This window comes from Chinchilla lanigera, unplaced genomic scaffold, assembly GCF_000276665.1.
Source record: "Chinchilla lanigera isolate Chin_1 unplaced genomic scaffold, ChiLan1.0 scaffold00002, whole genome shotgun sequence".
In the NCBI taxonomy this organism is placed as follows: domain Eukaryota; kingdom Metazoa; phylum Chordata; class Mammalia; order Rodentia; family Chinchillidae; genus Chinchilla; species Chinchilla lanigera.
This window is the reverse complement of record NW_004955403.1, coordinates 3,688,808-3,708,125: the sequence shown is the minus strand read 5'-3', so window position 1 is coordinate 3,708,125 and position 19,318 is coordinate 3,688,808. Positions and strand designations below refer to the sequence as shown.

At 41.2% G+C, this 19,318-nt stretch overlaps 1 protein-coding gene across 3 annotated transcripts in view; it reads left to right on the top strand.

Moving 5' to 3' along the window:
• Positions 1-19,318, top strand: part of Ccdc150 (coiled-coil domain containing 150) — a 75,142-nt gene that overhangs the window by 12,218 nt on the left and 43,606 nt on the right. For 2 of the 3 annotated variants that reach the window (XM_013512113.1, XM_013512117.1), the window contains 7 exons: positions 4,867-5,087; positions 5,205-5,383; positions 7,490-7,558; positions 11,748-11,864; positions 12,709-12,838; positions 16,273-16,316; positions 18,465-18,557. In XM_013512113.1, the coding sequence (XP_013367567.1) occupies positions 4,867-5,087; positions 5,205-5,383; positions 7,490-7,558; positions 11,748-11,864; positions 12,709-12,838; positions 16,273-16,316; positions 18,465-18,557 (853 nt within the window). The remainder of the gene's footprint in view (positions 1-4,866; positions 5,088-5,204; positions 5,384-7,489; positions 7,559-11,747; positions 11,865-12,708; positions 12,839-16,272; positions 16,317-18,464; positions 18,558-19,318) is intronic. The other variant, XM_013512120.1, reaches the window with a different exon arrangement.

Below are 19,318 nucleotides of genomic sequence, written 5' to 3'. Positions count from 1 at the left end.
ACCACTGTCTCTCTGTACAGTTACTTAGAGCGTGCTCATTAGGTATGAAGTAAGTATTCACCCTCAACATGGGATTGAAAAACAAATGCAATTTTTCATATGATTAAAAAATTTTAGTTCTTATTTTAAAATCAGTCAGGGGGAAAATCTGAAGTGTTGCTTCATGCCATTAATTTGGTCTTCATTTTTTTCTACCATGTTTATTATAAGTTAAAAAACTGGCTTCAAATCTTTTTAAAGATTCCACAATTGGAATGAGATACTCAGAAAAACTGTTTATTCCCCTGGTACTGCTAAAAGAGTTGTTGACTTTAAAAGTTGGGTGACCTGTGGCCTAGGGAATTTGGATGCTTGTGCATTGATATGGAATATATTGATGCATTTTTTTTTAATTAATTTCTTGAATACCTCATTAAGACATAACAATACTGTACAGTTGTTAGTAACATAAAAAATAAGTAACTCTTTAGCATTTAAAGATTAGATTTGGTAAGCAAGGCATAGTCTCATATGCCTATAATTCCAGCCTTCAGGAGGCTGAGGCAGGAGGATCACTACATGTTTAAGGCCAGCCTGGGTTACATAGTGAGACCCTGTCTCAAAAAACAAACAAACAAAAATTTTTTAAAGAACTTTGGTACAAATATTGAGTGTGTTGGTAAAATAATAGGAATGAATGACTTTGTTTTAAAATTTTCTAAAAACATGTGCATTGGTTGCCCCTATACTAACTTTAATTCTTAATTCACCATTACAGAATTGATATTTACATGTTTTAACATACGGAAGAAAGTTTATGAAAAGTCCACATTAAATAAACACTGTAAGGCAGTGATCTTCCAGCCCACACTGGACTTACCCTCTCTACCTTTAGTGCTATGTTTGAATCTGGAGGGGCAAATAAATGCTTGTCAATGCAGGCTTCAAATTTTTGTTTTACCTTTTTCTTAAATTTACTTTTATTTTTAATTGACAAATAATTGTGTGGGTTTGTGGATATTCTAAATGACGCGGACTCTCATGGTGAACTCACCAGGAAACCACTGTTCCAAGTGGCCGGGGCAGAACAGCCCCAGCAAGGGGTCGACCTCCACTCTGGGGGACTGGATCGCAAGCACAGGGCTTCAGGGACACGGCCTGGGGTCGGGGGCGGGGAAGGTGGAGTGTCTGTAGTGCTCAGCTCGGGCCACATACTCACGCGGGAGGTCAGGCAGCACAGGCAGAACAGACTGAGGCCTGGGGGCAGCCTCTTCACTGGGCTCCAGCCCTGCTCATTCAGGTTTCCTGTGGGAAGCTTTATCTTCTGGCTCTCCAGAAGGAGGTCATCCTGGGACTGAGAGGTGGTCGCTTTTATGAAAAGGTGTGTCTGTTCAAAGGAAGCACCAGGAAAGATACCTCTGGGTTTTTATCTCTGGTCCAGCCGAGGGCAGAGTATTGCAAACTGTCAAGTGTGACCGAGCCCTGCTTTGGTATGAGAAAATTAAACTTACATTTAAAATGAATGCTGAGGCAGGCATGGTCGCGCACGCCTGTAATTCCAGCACTCAGGAGGCGGGGGCAGGAGGATCACCATGATTTCAAGGCTAGCCTGAACTACATAGTGAGACCCTGCCTGAAAAAATAGCATAAAATAAAATAAAATAAAATAAATTCTGAGGCAATAGAAAGTCATAAGCCCCGACCACAGTGGGGAACACTGATGTCATGATACACATATGCATTGTGGAATTATTAAGCCAGAGTCACATATCTACCTACACTTCACATACTCGTTTCTGTGGTAAGAACATGGAAAATCTACTCTTTTAGCAATTTAAAAATACTGTATACAATACATGAGTATTAACTATACTCACTTATTGCGCAGTGGATCGTTAGAACTTATTCCCCTATTGCAATAAAACAAATTCAGACCTAGGGTCTAGAGATGGAGCTCAGTAATCGTGTTTGCCTACCATGCATGAGGTCCTTGGTTCTGTCCCAGGACTACAAAGGAAGGAGGAAACAGGGGTGAAGAAGGAAGGAAGGAAAGAGTGGAGGAAGGGAGGGAGGGAGGGAGGGGGCAGGGAAGAATTCCTCTTAACTGAAAATTTGTACCCTTTGACTGTTATCTCCCCTATCAACAGCCCCCATAACTCCTGAGACCCACTAACTATTCAGTTCTATTTCTGAGTTTATTTTTTAAATCCCACATAAAAGTGAAATCCTGTGGTATATTTGTCTTTCTGTGCCTGGCTTATTTCACTTAGCCATAATGCCTTCTGGATTTATCCATGTTGTCACAAGTGACAAAATTTCTTCTTTTTGCGGCTAAATAGTATCCACTTGTGTGTATTTTCTTTACCATTCATCTGTTGATGAGCGCCTGTTTGCATCCCTTGACTGCTGTGAGTAACTGCTGTGCAGTGAACTTGAAGTGCCTACCGCTGGTCGCTTCCGAGCTGACTCTTACATGTGGGTCCAGTCCCTTTGCATATGGATAGTCAGTTTTCCTAGCACCATGGAATGGAGAGATTGTCCTTTCACCACTGTGTGTTCTTGTACTGACTTTAATTCTTGGAGGTGTATACCCAGCAGTGGGATTACTTGATCATGTGGTGACGGTATCTTTAGCGTTTTGAAGACCCTATCACTGTTTTCTAAAATAGTTGTGCAAATTTACCTTGTACATAAATACAGTTTTTCCTACATCCTCATCCATACCTTTTATCTTTCACCATTTATTATTAAATCTATTAAGTGTTATGTGGTATCTTGCGGTTTTAATTTGCATTTCCTTGATTTTAAGTGACATTGTGCATTTCTTCAAATACTTGTTTATCATTTGAATGTCTTGAGAAATGTCTATTTAGGTGCTTACCCATTTTTTAACTGGGTCACTTATTTTCTTTCTATCTGAGCCCTTATAAACTTCAAGTATTTGCCCCTTCTCAGATTATAATTTGCAAATACTTCCCCCAGCATGTGGGTTGCCTTTTCACTCTATTCTTTCCTTTGCTGAGCATGAACTTTTTAGTTTGATGCAATCTCATTTGTCTGGTTTTGCTTTGGTTGCTTATGCTTTGGGGCTCATATCCAAGAAATCATTGCTAAGCCTAAAATCAAAGGTCTTTTTCCATATATTTCCTTCTAGTAGCTTCAGGCCTTGCATGTAAGTCCCTAGTCAGTTTTCAGTTGGCTCTTATGTATGGGTCCAGTCCCTTTGCATAGGGATAATCAGTTTTCCTAACACCATTCAATGAAGAGCTTGTTCTTTCACCACTGTGTGTTCTTGTACCTTTGTTGAAAATAAATTGATTGTGTAAACAAATAGGTTTATTTCTGGGCTGTCTATCCTAGTCCACCAGCTGATGTATCTTTTTATGCCTATGTCGTGCTATTTTGATTACTATAGCTTTGTGATATAGTTTGAAGTCAAGTACTATGTGTTTTTGCTCAGACTGCTTTGGCTGTTGGGGGGTCTTTTGTTATCCATATGAATTTTAGGATTTTTTTTTTTAATCTGTGAAAAATGCTGTTGGAATTTCAATAAGAATTGCATTGACTGTAGATTGGTTGAGTAGCATGGATGTTTTAACAATTTTAGTTCTTATACTCGTGATCCTGGAATGTCTTTCCACTTATTTGCATAATCTTTAATTTCTTTCATTAGTGTTTTATAGTTCTAGAGCACAGATTGTTTATCTCCCTGGTTAAATTTATTCCTAACTTTTTTTATTCTGTAGCATATGGGAAATGCTTTTCCTTGTTTCTTTTTCAGGTAGTTTAATGTTGATATATAGAAATGCAACTGAGTTTTATATGTTAATGTTTTGTCTTTGTATGTTAATTTTTATATTGCATCTTTACTGAATTTATTTGGTTTTTGGTGGAGTGTTCCTTGTTTTCTACATGTAATATCATGTTTTAGAAAGCAGGCATGGGGGCACATGCCTATAATCCTAGCACTCAGGAGGCTGAAGAAGGAAGATTGCTATGAGTTTGTGGCCAACCTGAGCTATGTAATGAGTTCAGGGCCAGCCTGGACTACACGGCAAGACCCTTTCTCAAAAAAAAGCATGTCTTTGGCACAATGAGACAATTTCATTTCTTCCTTTCTGATCTGAATGCCTTTCTGTTTCTTTTCTTGCCTAATGCCCTGTCTTGGACCTCCAGCACTGTGTGGAATAGTAGTGATAAGAATAGGCACTTTTGTCTTGTTTCTGATCTTAGAGCAAAAGCTTTCAACTTTGCACCATTAAGTGTGTCCTCTGTGGGCTTCCCATATATGGCCTTTATTGTGTTGAGGAACATTCCTTTTCTGTATAATTTGTAGAGAGCTTTTATCATGAAAGGATGTTGGATTTGTCAAATGCTTTTTCTGCTGACAGTAGAGCTTCTGACCACCCTCTCCAGGGAGTTAACTGATCAGCAAACTCCTCTGTCAGCCTGAAGAGGTCCGAGCAGCACCGAAGAGGTCAGAGCAGCTTTCCCCAAGCCTTTTCTCCTGTGTGCTCTGCTGATACCTAGAGGCTGTCTGTAGCAGCAGTTGGCAGAGTACACTAGCAGCTGGGCACTTCTCTCCTTCCAGGGAGAAACCTGGAGCTTCGAGCATGTGCCTCACCTTTCCCTGCCCTTTTGATGTGTGTATTTTTTCAGTCAGCCATGTCTCTCTCTCAGCTCACTTCTGACTTTCTCTTCGAGGGAGCTGACTTGTGTATGGATGTGTATTTGGTGTGTCTCTGGGTAAATGGACAGTGAGCCTCTTTACCATGTAGATGCAACTGTCAAATAATTCTTACCAGAAAGCTACATGGACTGAGTCATTGCGACCACCATAGTGCAGATTGCCATGCATAATACTGCTCTGTTGGGATCTTTGTCCAGAGATCGGTTGGAAACTCCAAACTATTTCGAAGACCCTGCCAACCAGAAAGTTATTAGTCCTATCCAGAGTGAAGTAATCTGCCCAGGAAAAACAGATGTTTTGTGGAAGAACTGTGAGTTTCTGGTAAATCGAATGTGTCATCTGGAAAGCCTCATCCAGTCCTTGAAGATGAACATCTTTCATCTGCAAACTGAAAAGGATTTGAATCCACAGAAGACAGGTATCGAGAGAAGAGCGTCACTGGAAGTGTGGTCTTGGGTGAATGCTTGATGAGTTTGTAATTTCTCCCCTTCGCTCTCCGCATGCTCCTGCCTGCCGCTCCTGTGATGTCTGGTAGCTTTACTGAAGGACCGACTGAATATAATACAGGAGGAGCACTCCAAAGATTTGAAGCTGTTACATCTTGAAGTGATGAACTTGCGCCAGCAACTGAGAGATGTAAAACAGGAGGAGGACAAGGCACAAGATGAAGTGCAAAGGTTGACCGCCACTCTGGAAATGGCCTCCGAGACCAAGGTTTGAGTGCAGAGTTCTGAAGTACAAACTTACTGTTGGGTACCCACGGGGTTGGGTGGGGGGCTATAAACCCACAAACTGACTTTCAGAAATAGGGGGCCTTGAAGTGAGGGTTCCTGGTGTTTGACATTTCCCTGCATTGATGATGTAAAGCACTATATGCTGTCAGTCAATGTCTAGTGCCCTTGCCCTGGACAGGGGACAGTGAGCATCCGGAGGAACGAGGCAGAGGCCGTATTCTCCTAAGAGCTTGTGTGCTGGTTGGGGTACGATGATAAACAGGAAAAGCAGGAATGGAGAAAATGTGATAGGAGTGGAGGACAGTAAGTGAAGATTGCAGAGTAAGGGCTTTGTGTTCAGGGTGAGGGCACGGGTGAGGATGCCCTCTGTGGTGTGGCACAGGTAGGCTACAGGAAGGAGGTGGGCCTTGAGCTGGATATCCAGTTAATAATATCCCTTAGGTACTGCCGGCTGATCAGGTCCGCAATCTCCCAAACAAATAAAAAGAGGCGAATGGAATTTCAGGGCTCCAGGAGGATCAAAGCCCTCTCACAGATTCTCTCGGGGCTAAGACCAAAACCTTTTCTGGGTGGCCTGTATTTAGTTATTAGAAGGGAGGGAAGTACTCAAGAAGGGTGGAACCTCTCAAGGACTTCTCCAAGTAAGGTATTAAGTTAATCAACCCAGCAGTAAGATGCCTGAGGCTACAGTCTTTATCTAGGTGAGGTTGGATCCAGGTGTCCTTGGCTATGACCTTGTCTTATCCTTTGAGGCTCTCTGGCTTCATCTGCCATTACAGGCCTTAGTAGGGATTAGTGACTCACAGAGATTCACTTACTATGAGTCTGCTGCCCTTTTCTAGACAAGCAGCCTAGGCCTTGGATAGATTCACAAGTAAACATGGCAAACCCATTGGTTAATTTAAGTTTTGCTCAGAGCTGCTTTGTAGAGGTCTCAGCTGCACATTTAGGAAATGGAGAAGTAAGGATGTTTCAGGGAGCACCACAGAGGCAGCAGAGAATAGAGACTCCTGGGAAAAGGAGCTTAAAACACTGCTTTGCTCTCGGGGGCCAGGCAGTGCATGTTGTTGCACATGTTATATGCAAGGCCTTCTGAAGTAGGGTGTTACGGTAATTCAAGTGAAAGGACTTGTTTTTAATAGTAGAGCCCTGGAGCTGGGAGAGAGGCCATGTGTCCACAGTCACCACCTCTCTTTGTCCTATGACCCAGGTTTGAACCTCAGTTTTTCCACTGGGTGTGGAGTATGTAAACCACCCTGACAAGAGCAAGAATTTGTTTGTAGGAAATAAGTTGGATATTAGCAAGGGATCCGTTGAAGAGCATCAGAAGATCAAAAATGATCATAGCAGGGCTGACCCTCCTGGGAGTGATCAAGGTTTTTCATATAGAAGTGACAGAATGTGAATGGCCAGAACACATGGTGGAGGTGGCGTTGTAGAGCGCTCTGTGAGGGGAGGAGCTTAGGGATGCCAAGGAGCCACGCCTCACGTGTGTGATGAGAGCCTCATGAGGTCTGACCCAGGGTTGTGGTGTTTTGAAAGGAAAGGAATATTTTATGGAGAAAATGTTGCAGATTATGGTACAGGGTGGGGACTGAGATGAGGAAAGCTGTGCTCTGGGTTGACATCTGAGATTGTGGTGCCATTCATAATAAAAAAAAAAGAGAATAGGTAAAGAAAGCTGTGTTTTTGTCCTCAGCTCCTCAGCATAAATAGTATTTGAAGCTAGAAGAAACAGTTCTTTAAAAAAAAAAGGAACGTACCCTGTAAGAAAAATATCTATCATTTACCACCTTATCCTCTGATTATTACTGAATCTTGCATTGGAGGTGGTATGATTAATCACAATTTATGTTCCAAAAGGTGAAATGATAGGAGCCATTAATCAAAGAAATAGAATGATTTTATTTCAAACCATCTCATAGTAATAATTCCTTCAAACTTACAATAATAAGCAATATTTACAACCATATGGAAACAGCTGTTATAGAATGCCAAAAGAAAGCCTAGACTTGAACTGATATACCTAGACAATTTCTTCCTGTTATTCTAGGTTATTTAGAACTTTTTCTCCTTCTGCTTTTAGAAGAATTCAGCTATTATTGAAGAGGAGCTGAAAACCACCAAACGTAAAATGAACCTTAAAATTCAGGAGGTAAGACACAAGAATGCTAGAGGGTGTTGGAAGTGAAGAAGGGAAATAAGGAACTGGAGAGGGAGAAACAGGAGCGTTTTTTGAAAGAGGAAATGTATGACTGTGTAGTGGGAAGACTAACAGTATGGCACATATGAGTCAAGTGAAAGTACCTGGCCTAGACTACATGAAAGACTTCCTTCTTCTTGAACATTGCTGTAAAACTAGAACTAAAACAAATGCCCTCTGAGCCAGCAGGGAAATCGTAGTCACATCCAGTTGCTCTTGCTCGTGTGGTTGATTGCTCAATATGATCGAGTGGGCACCTTCATCGAAGGCCTTTCAGTCTAAAATTCTGTTTAAAATAAAAAGCATTTAATAAACCTGCTCATCTCCTTTTCCCTTGAACCTTCACTTCAGCCTGAGGTTTGGAATTAGGAGGTGGGTGTCTGTAAGGAGCTGTTGGGCTAAAAGCGGCAGCGTAAGGCAGTGCAAGAGTCAGAACAGTGGCTCCCTCTGCAGGTCTGACAGTGGCCCAAACACTGCAGTATTCCCGGACAGAATCATAGCATCAGTCCAAATCAAAATGGCACATTACGTTCAGAGAATCTTTTCTATAAGCTGGAGAAGCAGCTGTACTTTTTAGGAAATTTCTCATGAAAAGCTTTTTAAAATTATAATTGTAGTGCTTATCTAAAAAATTGGTATCTAAAAATCATTGGTATCTAAATTCTCTTATGCAGGGAAATTTACTTGCTATTAATTTGATAAAAGCATGAGCATTCATAGTTAAAACAGCAAAATTTCAGATATGTTCATGGACTGTCTTTTATTTTTTCTTTTTTAATGGACTTCGTTTTAGATAAGTTTTAGGTTTATAGAAAAATTGTGGAGAAAACATATAGCCCTTCCATTAATAATGCTTTAGAAATGAATACCTTAGTAATATAATTAGCAAAGTTTCTTTCCATAAACACTTGGTCTATGTGTAATTATATATAAAAGAGGCAAATGCTTCTTTTCAAGTTATGATTTTTTAAAAAGTAGCTAAATCTTTTAAAAGCTATATCATGAGAATGATAAACAATTCAAAACAGTGAAATATTGACTTTAATGGCTGATTTATAGATTGAGCACATTTAACAATGATATAACTACAGTACAAACTAGGTGGTTTGTGAGAATCCTGAAACCTTCCAGAAACAATCATATCTTGATGATATTCTACTATATAACTGGGTTCAGAGCTTAGAAAAATGCATTAAGGTATTCCTTACAATGAAGTAATTATGATCTGATACAAAAACCAGAAAAAACGTAGCCCCAAATGAAAACTGTGACTCACTGTTACATAAAATTATAATATTTAACTTGTCATTGGAAGAAAAGGAATGTCTAAGCTTGAAGAAGCAAAATTATATACAGCTCAATAGATTTGACCATATGAGAACTTAAAACTTCTACATGTAAAAAAGTAAAATTAGTATTATTTTTAAAGGTAGGCAAAAGTTAATAATTTTCCCCTTTAAAGAATTTAAAACGGACTTTTAGAAAGACCTAAAAAAACAATGGGTAAGGAAAAAAGTATTGATAGCTCAGAAAGAGCTAAAGAGCTAATAACCATATCAGAAGATGTTTCATTTCACTAGAAGCCAAAGAAATGCAGAAATAGCAAGGTGTTATTTTTCACTTATAAAATTAGACATGATTTAAGGGAATGATAATACATAGCCCTGATAAGATGTATTCAAATACTATTGATAAAAGGTTCATGTTGCAAAGAAAATTACAGTGTTTCAGAGGTAACACGAACCTAGTAATTCTTCTTGCATCGCCAATAGGGAAACACACATTAAAAATATGTACAGTAATTATAAAATGTCATCACATTATGTCATCTTCCTTGGGTTTTAAAAATATAATTTCTTTCACTTAAACATTACTTCATCAAAGGAATAGCATTCTCACCAATCCTATTTTAAGCTAGAAGGTATCTCTTCTCATAATTTATATTTTCCCACTTCCACCCACCACTCAACACTTCTGACTGTGGACATGTGGGGATTTCCCTGCACACGCCAAGCAGTTCTTGTCTCCAGTGGAGAGTAGCTGGATCTCCTATGACTTGATGAATCTGACACTGTCCGCCTGGGGGTAAGGGCAGATCCCACAGTGCAGGGCTTAGTCCCACAAGACTGCTCCCCACCCCCAACTTTAGATGTCAGCTGCAAACTCAGGTTGTGCCCTGTGGGTAAGTCAGGGTCCCGTAACCAGCCCTGTAGATTCAGTTCACTAGAGTTGCTCACAGAACTCAGGGAAACTTTTTTTGTATGTTTGTATGTTTTGTATACCATTTAGAATGTATTGTTTTGCAGCTGCCTTGGATTTGATGTTTTTGGTGTGTATTAGTGATACACAAGAATGCGTTTCATCCTGGTGTGTTGGTACTTGCCTAGCGTTTGCTGGATTAACTTCATCCCCGTTACCTCCCTTTCTCCTTCGTCCCTCCCCCAGTCCTTAAGTCTCCTTTCATGTTTTCAGGAGAACTCTCTCCTTACATTTACCCATTTATTTTAAGAATACCTGCTGAGCACTCTATATCAGAACATCTGAACTTTGCAGTACTCCAAAATCTGAAATTTATTGAGCATTATGGAGGTGGTCAAAAGTTTCAGATTTCAGATACTGTATAAGAGGATATTTACTTCATAGCTCGTGCACATAATGAAATCTGCCATGAACCGATGTGGCTCTTGATGTTCCCGGTAAAACAGCCAGAGGATGAAGAAATAAAGAGCCAAAAGCTGAGGTCAGGTGGCGCCCTCTCTCCTGATGGGAGGAAAAGAACTGCCCAAGAACTGCAGAGCATTTGTGTACACCCTCAGGAGGTTGCTGTCAATTTCAGCCTCTCTGCCTAGCAACCTGTTAACAAGCTGGAACAGCTTGTTTACCTGCCTCCAGGAGGAGCTCTCCGGGAGGAACTCTCCTGTTCTTTGGCCAGCTTTGTCTTAGGCCCCCATGTGTGATTGATTTCCAGCTTCAGCTGCTCCCTACAGAAATCCAAAAGCCTCCAGAATCGAAAGCACTTTTTGTCCTAAGCATTTCAGGTAAGAGATGGTGGACCTGTGTCACTAAGTATACAAGTGAACAGTGAACAGAGAGATGTGCAGGGTGAACCCTGTGGGAGAAGGATGGAGTTCCCTCCTCTCCTCACACTGCCAGCCCACGGCTGTTTGGAAGCTCTCCCAACCCAGTCCTCTGGGCCTTTATAGAGGTCTCATTACTTAGGCATGATGGCGTCCCTGGCCACTGGTGATCAACTCGACCTTTAGCTCTGGTCCCCTCCGCAGAGGTTGGTTGGGGCTGCAAGTCCCAGCCCTCTTCTCACGCTTGGGCTTTGTGTTGATCAGCCTCTCTGAAGGTATCCAGGGCCCTCCATTCACCTCCTCTCAAGGAATGACACTCTCACCTGGAGACTCCCTGGGTCTGGGGAGCTGTGTGCCAGGAGCCAGGGGCAGACATCAAATACGTAGTGCTTGTCGTGTCACAGTACCTGAAATTCTTAGTGTCAGTTTTGTCTCCTGCTTAATTACTGCATTGTTTAGAACTTCAAATTCCAAAACAGAATTGAAAGAGCATTTAGAGGTATGTTTATAGTACTACAGTATAAAAGCAGATGATAAGAACAAATGTCAAAAGCTGAGTTGAAAAAAAGCCAGAAAATAGAGAAATAAGGAAAATACCTACTGAGACATGATACTAGTTTTTCAAACTTTCCAGTGACAACCAGTTGTACTGTGTACTGCAACGCCGTGTGTGTGTGTGTGTGTGTGTGTGTGTGTGTGTGTGAGAGATAGATACACATCTGTGCCAGCAGTTCACACAGCAGTGCTCTCCTTTACTACTCACTAGACATGCTCTCTGTTCCACCCTACTCTTTTTCTGAGTGCTGCGTGCAGCTTTCCGGTAGGTCTTAATCCCAAATTTGGGAAGCAGACTTCAACATCAGGAAGACGAAGGCGACAGATTCGACTCCACCCCTTAGGGAGGAACACGAGCATGTTTCTGGGCAGCCGTCAGTGAGCAGCGAGTGTCCGAGGGGTTATCCGAGGGCGTTGATGTGCCCAGCAGACTTCTCGTGGTGACTGCGCTCTTTGTTAGGCGGGTAGGGTGTTCGCTGGTCTTGCCTAACTAGAGTGTTGCTCTGCAGCTCAGGAGACAGCTGGCTCAGGAGAAGCACTTCAGGGAATCTCTTGAAAAATCAGGATCCGCTATGCTCCTCAAAATACAGGAAATGGGATCCACGGTGGAGGTGGAACGGAAACAGGTAGAAGATCTCCTCTCCTTGTTTATGGTAGAGAAGTGAAATCAAAAATGAAAAGCTGATGGGGCTGGGGATGTAGCTCAGCGGCACAGCGCCTGCCTGGCAAGCGCAACGTAGTGAGTTCAATTCCCGGTACCAGAAAAAAACCAAAAAACAAAAACAAAAAAAAAAAAATTGAAAAGCTAATATTTTAGCTGTAAACTTAAAATTTCGCTAATTCTCTTTAGATTTATTAAGTACTTTTCTCTAGTAACTTATTAACATTCTTATTACAATTTTTAAAAATTTAGTGCAATATAAGAACAGACCAGCTCTACTCTACTGCTGCTTATTCCAGCAGGCTTCATTTATGAGTGAGACGGCTGAGGAGCAGAGACGTGTTTGTGTCAGGCCGTATAGACACACATAGCTCCTGGTACAGCACCCTCCCTGCGCCGTGCAGTCTCTGCTATAGGCATTGACTTGGAAGGCACTGCCCTTGCCTCCTGCTATATGTGTGTGACCTGGACAGAAAATAAAGACTAAACTGAACTAACACTTGAGGCAAAGAATATTAATAAGCAAAGCAATCAGGAATATATCTATACAGCAAATTTCAATTATTTAAATGTAAATTAGTTAAAATTAAACAAAACTACAGATTCAGATCCTTGGCAGCATGAGCTGCATTTCACACGCTCGCGGCACTGTAGAGCGGCCCGTGACTGTTGTGCGGCAGAGCGTGCGGACCGCTGCTGTAACCCACTGCGTTCTGCCGGGGTTTTTACTGTGCAGTTTGGGAAATCTAGAAGGCCATTTATGACGAGTCTTACCTTACAGAAAAGGAGTTTCTCTTATGCAATTTCAGGTGCACATTTTGCAGCAAAACTGCCTGGCCTTGCGCAATTCTATGCAGACCACCCAAGATCTACTGGCCCAGGAGCAACAGAAAAAGGGAGAGTTGGAGACTGCTACCTTGCAACTCAAGGCTGACCTGAGTAAGAGCACAGCTGCGAGAAATCACACTTTTGCTGGAACCCTGAGGGTCCGTGCAAAGCCCTTGAGGGCCCAAGTTCTTGAGGTAGCCAGGGCCTCTCGTATTTCCTACAGTCTCGAATGTAGAAAATAGCTGATTGCCATTCTGACTCTAATGCTGAAACCAAGATGAATGTTGCTATAAAGAAACTGACCCTCTTAATTGTAAACTGTTTTAGCCCCTCTTCCCATGCTTATTGAGGTGTGGATTTGGGAACATTTGATTTCTAGACATGTAGATTGAATATTAGATACAAAAATCATGGGGCTGGGGATTTAGCTCAGCGGCAAAAGCGCCTGCCTGGCAGGCGCAAGGTCGTGAGTTCGGTTCCTGGTACCGGAGAAAAACCAAAAAAAACAAAAAACAAAACAAATAGATACAAAAATCATAAAGGTATAAACCTATTAAGTCTTGTTACCTCACTGAGTCTATTATCATGTCAGAGTCTCCATTCTTCAGATTGTCAGTGTATTTTGATTAACTTATATTTGTGAAGGTGGCGGGCGTGAGGGACCTTACAGAGACCGCAAACTGATCTCCGCATTTTACAGGTGAATGAGTCCTCAGAGCAGCACAGCGAGTGAAGAGACGGGGTCGCCTCTGTGTGCTCAGAGTCAAGCAGCTCCTAACCCATCAGCTCTTTATCTTTCTGCTTCTTTAATATGTCTTCTAAAGCAGCTTTAAGGTGGTCTCAGCTACAGAGATTACAGGGCTATGTAATTAGCACTGCGTGATTTCCCATAAACTATTTCATACTCAGCCGTGCAGTTACAAGAGGAAGAAATGGCAAAGTGAGGCCTAACCCTGGGTCTCTAACTCCAAGCCTAGTGTTCCTTTTATTTCACCATCTCTACTCTGTGACTGTGACGGGCAGAGAATGCCAAGAAGGAAATGAAAAGTACGGTACACAGAATATAGAGGAAAGAGTAATCTCTCCAGTGTTATGATTTACATTGTTTTAGCACAAAATAGTGGACTCTTTTTTTCCTTGTAGTTGTTGGGTTGTGAATTACCACTGAAATTCTCACTGACAGTGTCCCAAGGTGACTTTCTGTCATCTTCCGATTATGAGCCTACAAAAGTGTGTTACGTTTTGTGGCACGTTACATGATCTCGCTTGAGCCTTACAATAGCCTTGTCTGGAAGAGAAGAAAATACGCCCACTGTACAGAAGAATACGAAGACCCAGGTGGGCTGTGCCCAGTGACCCTGATGACTAACCCTCCTTGTTGCTGAGACAAAATACCTGGCACCCAAAGTGGAAGGAGGAGAGGTTTATCGTAGTGCACAGTTGGTGGAGGTTTCAGTTCACAGTTGGCTGGCTCAAAGGCAGGGCTGCATGGCAGAGGGGCATCGTGGAGGACAAACAGTCCAGGCATGGAAGGGAGGGCAGAAGGCAGCAAAGCAGCAGCAGCGAGGCAGTAGCAGATAGCAAGTGAGGACAGCAGCCTTCTTTCTGTCCCTTGCATTCTATCCAGGCTACAGGTCCTTAGGGCTGGTAGCGCTTACACGCGGGCTGGGATTTCTCATCATTCACACCCAGAATATGCCAAACCAGTCGGTGGACTAATTTAGTAATCACACACCTTTGATCCCAGTATCACACACCCTTAATCCCCGCATCACACACTCTAGATCCAGCGGCCTCTGAAAAGCCTCGCCTGTGACCACAGGCGGCTTTGGGGAGACACCTGACGCAGCGTCGCAGACCCACAGCACGCAGGGCAGCTGGCTCTGACTCGGGCGTCTTTCTGCTGTAGTAGTGGGCTCCCCCATGAAGTGAGATTTTCATGTCATTTTCACGTTGGAATAATGCTGTATATTTGAATTTTGTAAAAAACGTGGGAGCCATTAAGGAGTAAAGATTGAAACAGTAGTAATTCAAACTAGCATGAGGTGAAAAGAGGCCATCTGAATACCTGCTATGTGCTTAGTACTGAGTTAAAGATTTTTGCATATATGCAGTTCTATGTTTTTATAGTCATTCTAGCTAGATTAATAAAAGGAATGCCTTTAAATATTTTCTTTGGTTAATTTAAAAAGTAGTTTTTATTAAGTATATTAGCAGTAAATATCTGTATGTATTAAAGTGATTAAATTGTTTTTTCAACTTAAATATTCCTTTTTACTTTGATTAGTAGGGTTTTCAGAACAAGTTTTCTTTTTGATCCTTCACACATTTTAATGAGTCATGGATTCATATGTTCAAAAACTATAGTTTTCATACTGAATATTCTATATAAGATGTGGTTTTTATATTTTGGGGGCTTTAGGATTTAAGTGAAACAAAACTAATAGGTCTTTGAGTTTTTCTGTAAAGCCAAAGCGTTACTCTTAGAAAGTTACATCTTTGTACTAGTGCACAGTGCCAAATTACCCCCCACCTTTCTGTCTTTAATTTTCTTACACTGCATATATTCTCTGAATGGTTTCAAAGTCCCCACACAAACACACACACAACCCTCCTGCCCTGCAGACCACTGTTTACTGCCAAGGCGGCATCTGCATTTGGCTGCCCTGCAGGTGTATCAGAACATGTGCAAAACTAAGCATGCATTCGAACTCACTCTGACCCCAGGCCCCAGACCTGCTCCTGGCCCTGTATTTCTTCTGCACTGGAGGAGCCTGCCCTCACCCTGTGCCCAAGTCTGAATGCCAGATGTCCTTCCAGGCCTGTTGTGACTTCACCAGGAGCTGCCGTGTCCTCTCCCTCAGTACCGCCCTGGTCTGTTCCTCCTCTATGTCCCCGTCATCCTTGTTCATGGCAGTCTGTTTCCCTGAGCTGTTTCCCATTATGTCCCTGCCTCTGTTGTTTGTAAGAAGATCCCTGAGACATATCATCTTAACTCTGAGTAAAATACGACCTCGTGTGTCATTGCAGATGACTGTGATCATCTGTGATCAAAGAACTAGTTTCTTTGATAATTCCGTAGCTTAGTTTCCAGTCTATAAAAATATGATAAAAATACTTAGGCTAAGCCAGGCGTGGTGGCACATGCACTCGGAAGGCTAAGGCGGGACTGCCGTGAGTTCAAGGCCAGCCTGGGTTACATAGTGAGTTCAGGCCAGCCTGAGCTGAATGGTTAGACCCTGTCTCAGAAAACTAAAAACAGGGCCAAGGATTTAGCTCAGTGGCACAGTGCCTGCCTAGCTAGTATGAGGTCCTGAGTTTGATTCCCAGGACCAAAAAAAAAAAAAAAAAATTAAAATTAAATAAAATCAACTAAAAACAAAAGACAAAACACATAGGCTTTTAGTCTATAAGAATACTTATGTTCATCTTATTCCCCCCAAAGTTATTGCCTATAAAAATTAAAGCTTTGCAGGGAAAAATAGCATGTTATTTCAGTGTAGTAAGTTATTTTTGTCATAGTCATGTGGACCTTTTGTTTTTAGATTCTAGAGATGACCTCATTTCCAAGTTGCTTGAAGAAAACAAGGTAAGTTTTCAGGTTGTAGAGCACAGAGATGGTCCTCCCTCTCTTAGGTCTCATTTTCTCCTTTATGTTGGTATATAATCCTTGTGATTCTCCCAACAGCTTTAGAAAAAAACGTTTTGTGTAAATAACTTCTGGACTCAGGCTAATACTAGGTATTAAAAACTACTCATCTCATGCAGGTTATTATAATTTGAAAAGGTGTTTTGTCAATTGTAAACTAATTGTTAAAAGAAAAATTTTTAATGAAATGTGAGACAGAGCTACATACTGGTGTAGGCTGTACACCAGTGTGGATGTATTTAATATCACTAAACTGTACCCTTAAAAATGGTTGGGACGGTAAGTTTTGTGTTTATCTTACCATAATTTAAGAAATGGGCGGGCATGGGCACACTCCTATAATCCCATCACCCTGAGCAGCCGAGGCAGGAGTTTCAGCCCAACCTGGGCACCTTTGCAAGTTATTAGGACCCTGTCCCAAAATTTTAAAAATTAGAAAAGGGTAGGGAGATGGCTAAGATGAAGGCCCTGGGTTCAATCACCACTACTGACAAAAATTTTAAATTAAAAAATATATGTATATAGAACTACTTTTATATTTTAATGCATTTCACAGTTAATCCTTGATGGGATGGTCCCATTTGCAATAGTTCTGGATGCCGGCTCATCCTGTCTTGTGTGATAGTTATCTTTCTTGAGATGCATCTCCTGGGAAAATGGAAAAGTGGTCTTTGTAGGAGAAGAATCACACTTTGTCTTTGCCTTGCTTACTGTTAGAGAAATCCCAGCCCACAGTCACGTCACCGACACTACCTCAGAGAACTGGTTTGGTTTTGTTTTTTCTGCAGACCGTAGGTGCCTTCCTCAGCTCCGCCCCAGGTACCCTGTCTTCACCTATAGCTTTGAAAGATCTATGTCTGTGTTCATTTGAGGCCACAAGATCTTACTGCTGCTAAGAAAAAAATGTATATGTAATGTAACATAAATGTTTACCTTAGAAAGTAGAACTCCCACAATAGAAATCTAGTGGTCAAAATGTAGGTTACGGTTCAGGCAAACCCTTTCTCATTGGGAGCCCAATACGAGAATAGATTTAATAAAGTTTTTTAATAAACCATATTTTTAGAGCATTTTTAGGTTGAGAGTGAAATTAGGCAAAAGGTACACAGATTTCCTGTGTCAGCCCCTGCCGCTGCCGTGCAGTCTTCCTTCTGCTCAGATCCCCACAGGGTAGAGTCCTCACAATCCGTGAATCCACATTAACACATCATTCTGCTCAAAGTCTGTTTTACACTAGGCCTCCCTGTGGAAGCATCCATTCAGTGGTTAGGACAAATCTATAAGGACACATACTTACTGCAACAGTATCATACTGAGTACTTCCACCACCCTACACCTCTGTCCTCTGCCTGTCCGTCCTTGCCCATCCTAACCCCCCGGCGCAACCGGGGTTTGCGCTATCTGCTTAGGTTCATCCTCCCCACAATGGCGTGTGGTTGGAACCACACGGTGCATGTAGCCCTTTTAGACTGGCTTTTCTCAGTTCAAAGTCTTTTATGTAACTTTAGCTTTTCTTAGCTTGATAGCTCGTTCCTCTTCTGTGCTGAGTAATATTCCATTGTTTGGATGTTCCTACAGGCTATCTGTTAGCGTACTGAAGGACATCTTAATTGCTTTTAAGTTCTGGCAAATTAAGATTAGGCCGCTATAAATGTCTATGTGAAGATTTTTGTTGGAGATAAGTTTTCGACTCCTTTGGGTAAATACTAGAGAGCGTGATGTGGTACTAATATTTTTAGTTCCATTAGAAGCTGCCCAATGTATCCTCTAAAGCATCTCTATCATTTTGAGTCCTACCCGCAGTAATGAGTGACTGCACTTCCTCACCTCAGTTTGCTGTGGCCCATGTTCAGGACTTGGACATTCTGACAGGTGTACATAATGGTATCGTGTTGTTTCCTATAAATAATTTAGAAATAAAGAGAAGTTTGGGAGTTGAAGATATTAAGGTTTTTTAAAATGTCTTATAAGATGAACATCTGTATGTCATTAGAACTTGAACTGGTACCAGCGAGAATACAGATAGGTATTTTATGGAGATACATATAATGCACATGTGAAAAGGAGAATAATTATCTTTCCTACTAGAATATGCAAGTGTCTTTCAACAAAGAACATAAAGAAAATGCATATTTGAGGTCTGAAATATTAACCTTTCATCAAGCATTAGAAAAAGCACAGGTAAATCTTGATTTCTGTGGTTTTTAGATAGTACTTATGTTTAGTTAAAGAACCAAAACTAATCCTGGTAATATAAACTCATACCATCCTTATCACCCAAGTTTTTATTTCCATAAGAACTAATTCATCTTTGAAACATTATCAAATTAAGTGCATTGCTCATTTCATTCTTCAAGTTCCTGTGACACAGTGGTATACAAGATACGTTACTAAGTCATACACTAGTTTACACCTTGCTTTTGTTTACTTTGTAATTAGTCATTAAATAAGTATCTTGCCGCCCCTGCCAGTTAACCTGTAAGCAGTTCAATGGCAAGGGCTACGTCTTATACTGTTTCTGTATCTTCCATAGCAAATAGCACAGTGGGAACCTGGTAAATATTTCCTGGATATTGGAGTTAAGTGTAATCATTTCCCATGGAATGGTGGTTCCCAAGTTTAGCTGGTCCTTTATATTAATATGTACATGTATATTATAGTCACCAACTAGGTAGTTATACTGAAGTGAATATCACAGAGTCCAGTAAATTGCTGTTTACCACTTAAAAATAACTTGGTACAGTTTAATTGCAACGTTAGGATAATAGTTTTGCTGTGCTTTCTTTATAATAAATAAAATACAAAATAAATGACCTGTTATAAACTAATAACTACTACTACTTTTCCTATACTGATATAGTTAACATTTTTACTATGCTCATCCCACATTCCAGGCACAGTGCTGAGTACCTTGGATTAATAATTGCGGATTTAAAGTTTCA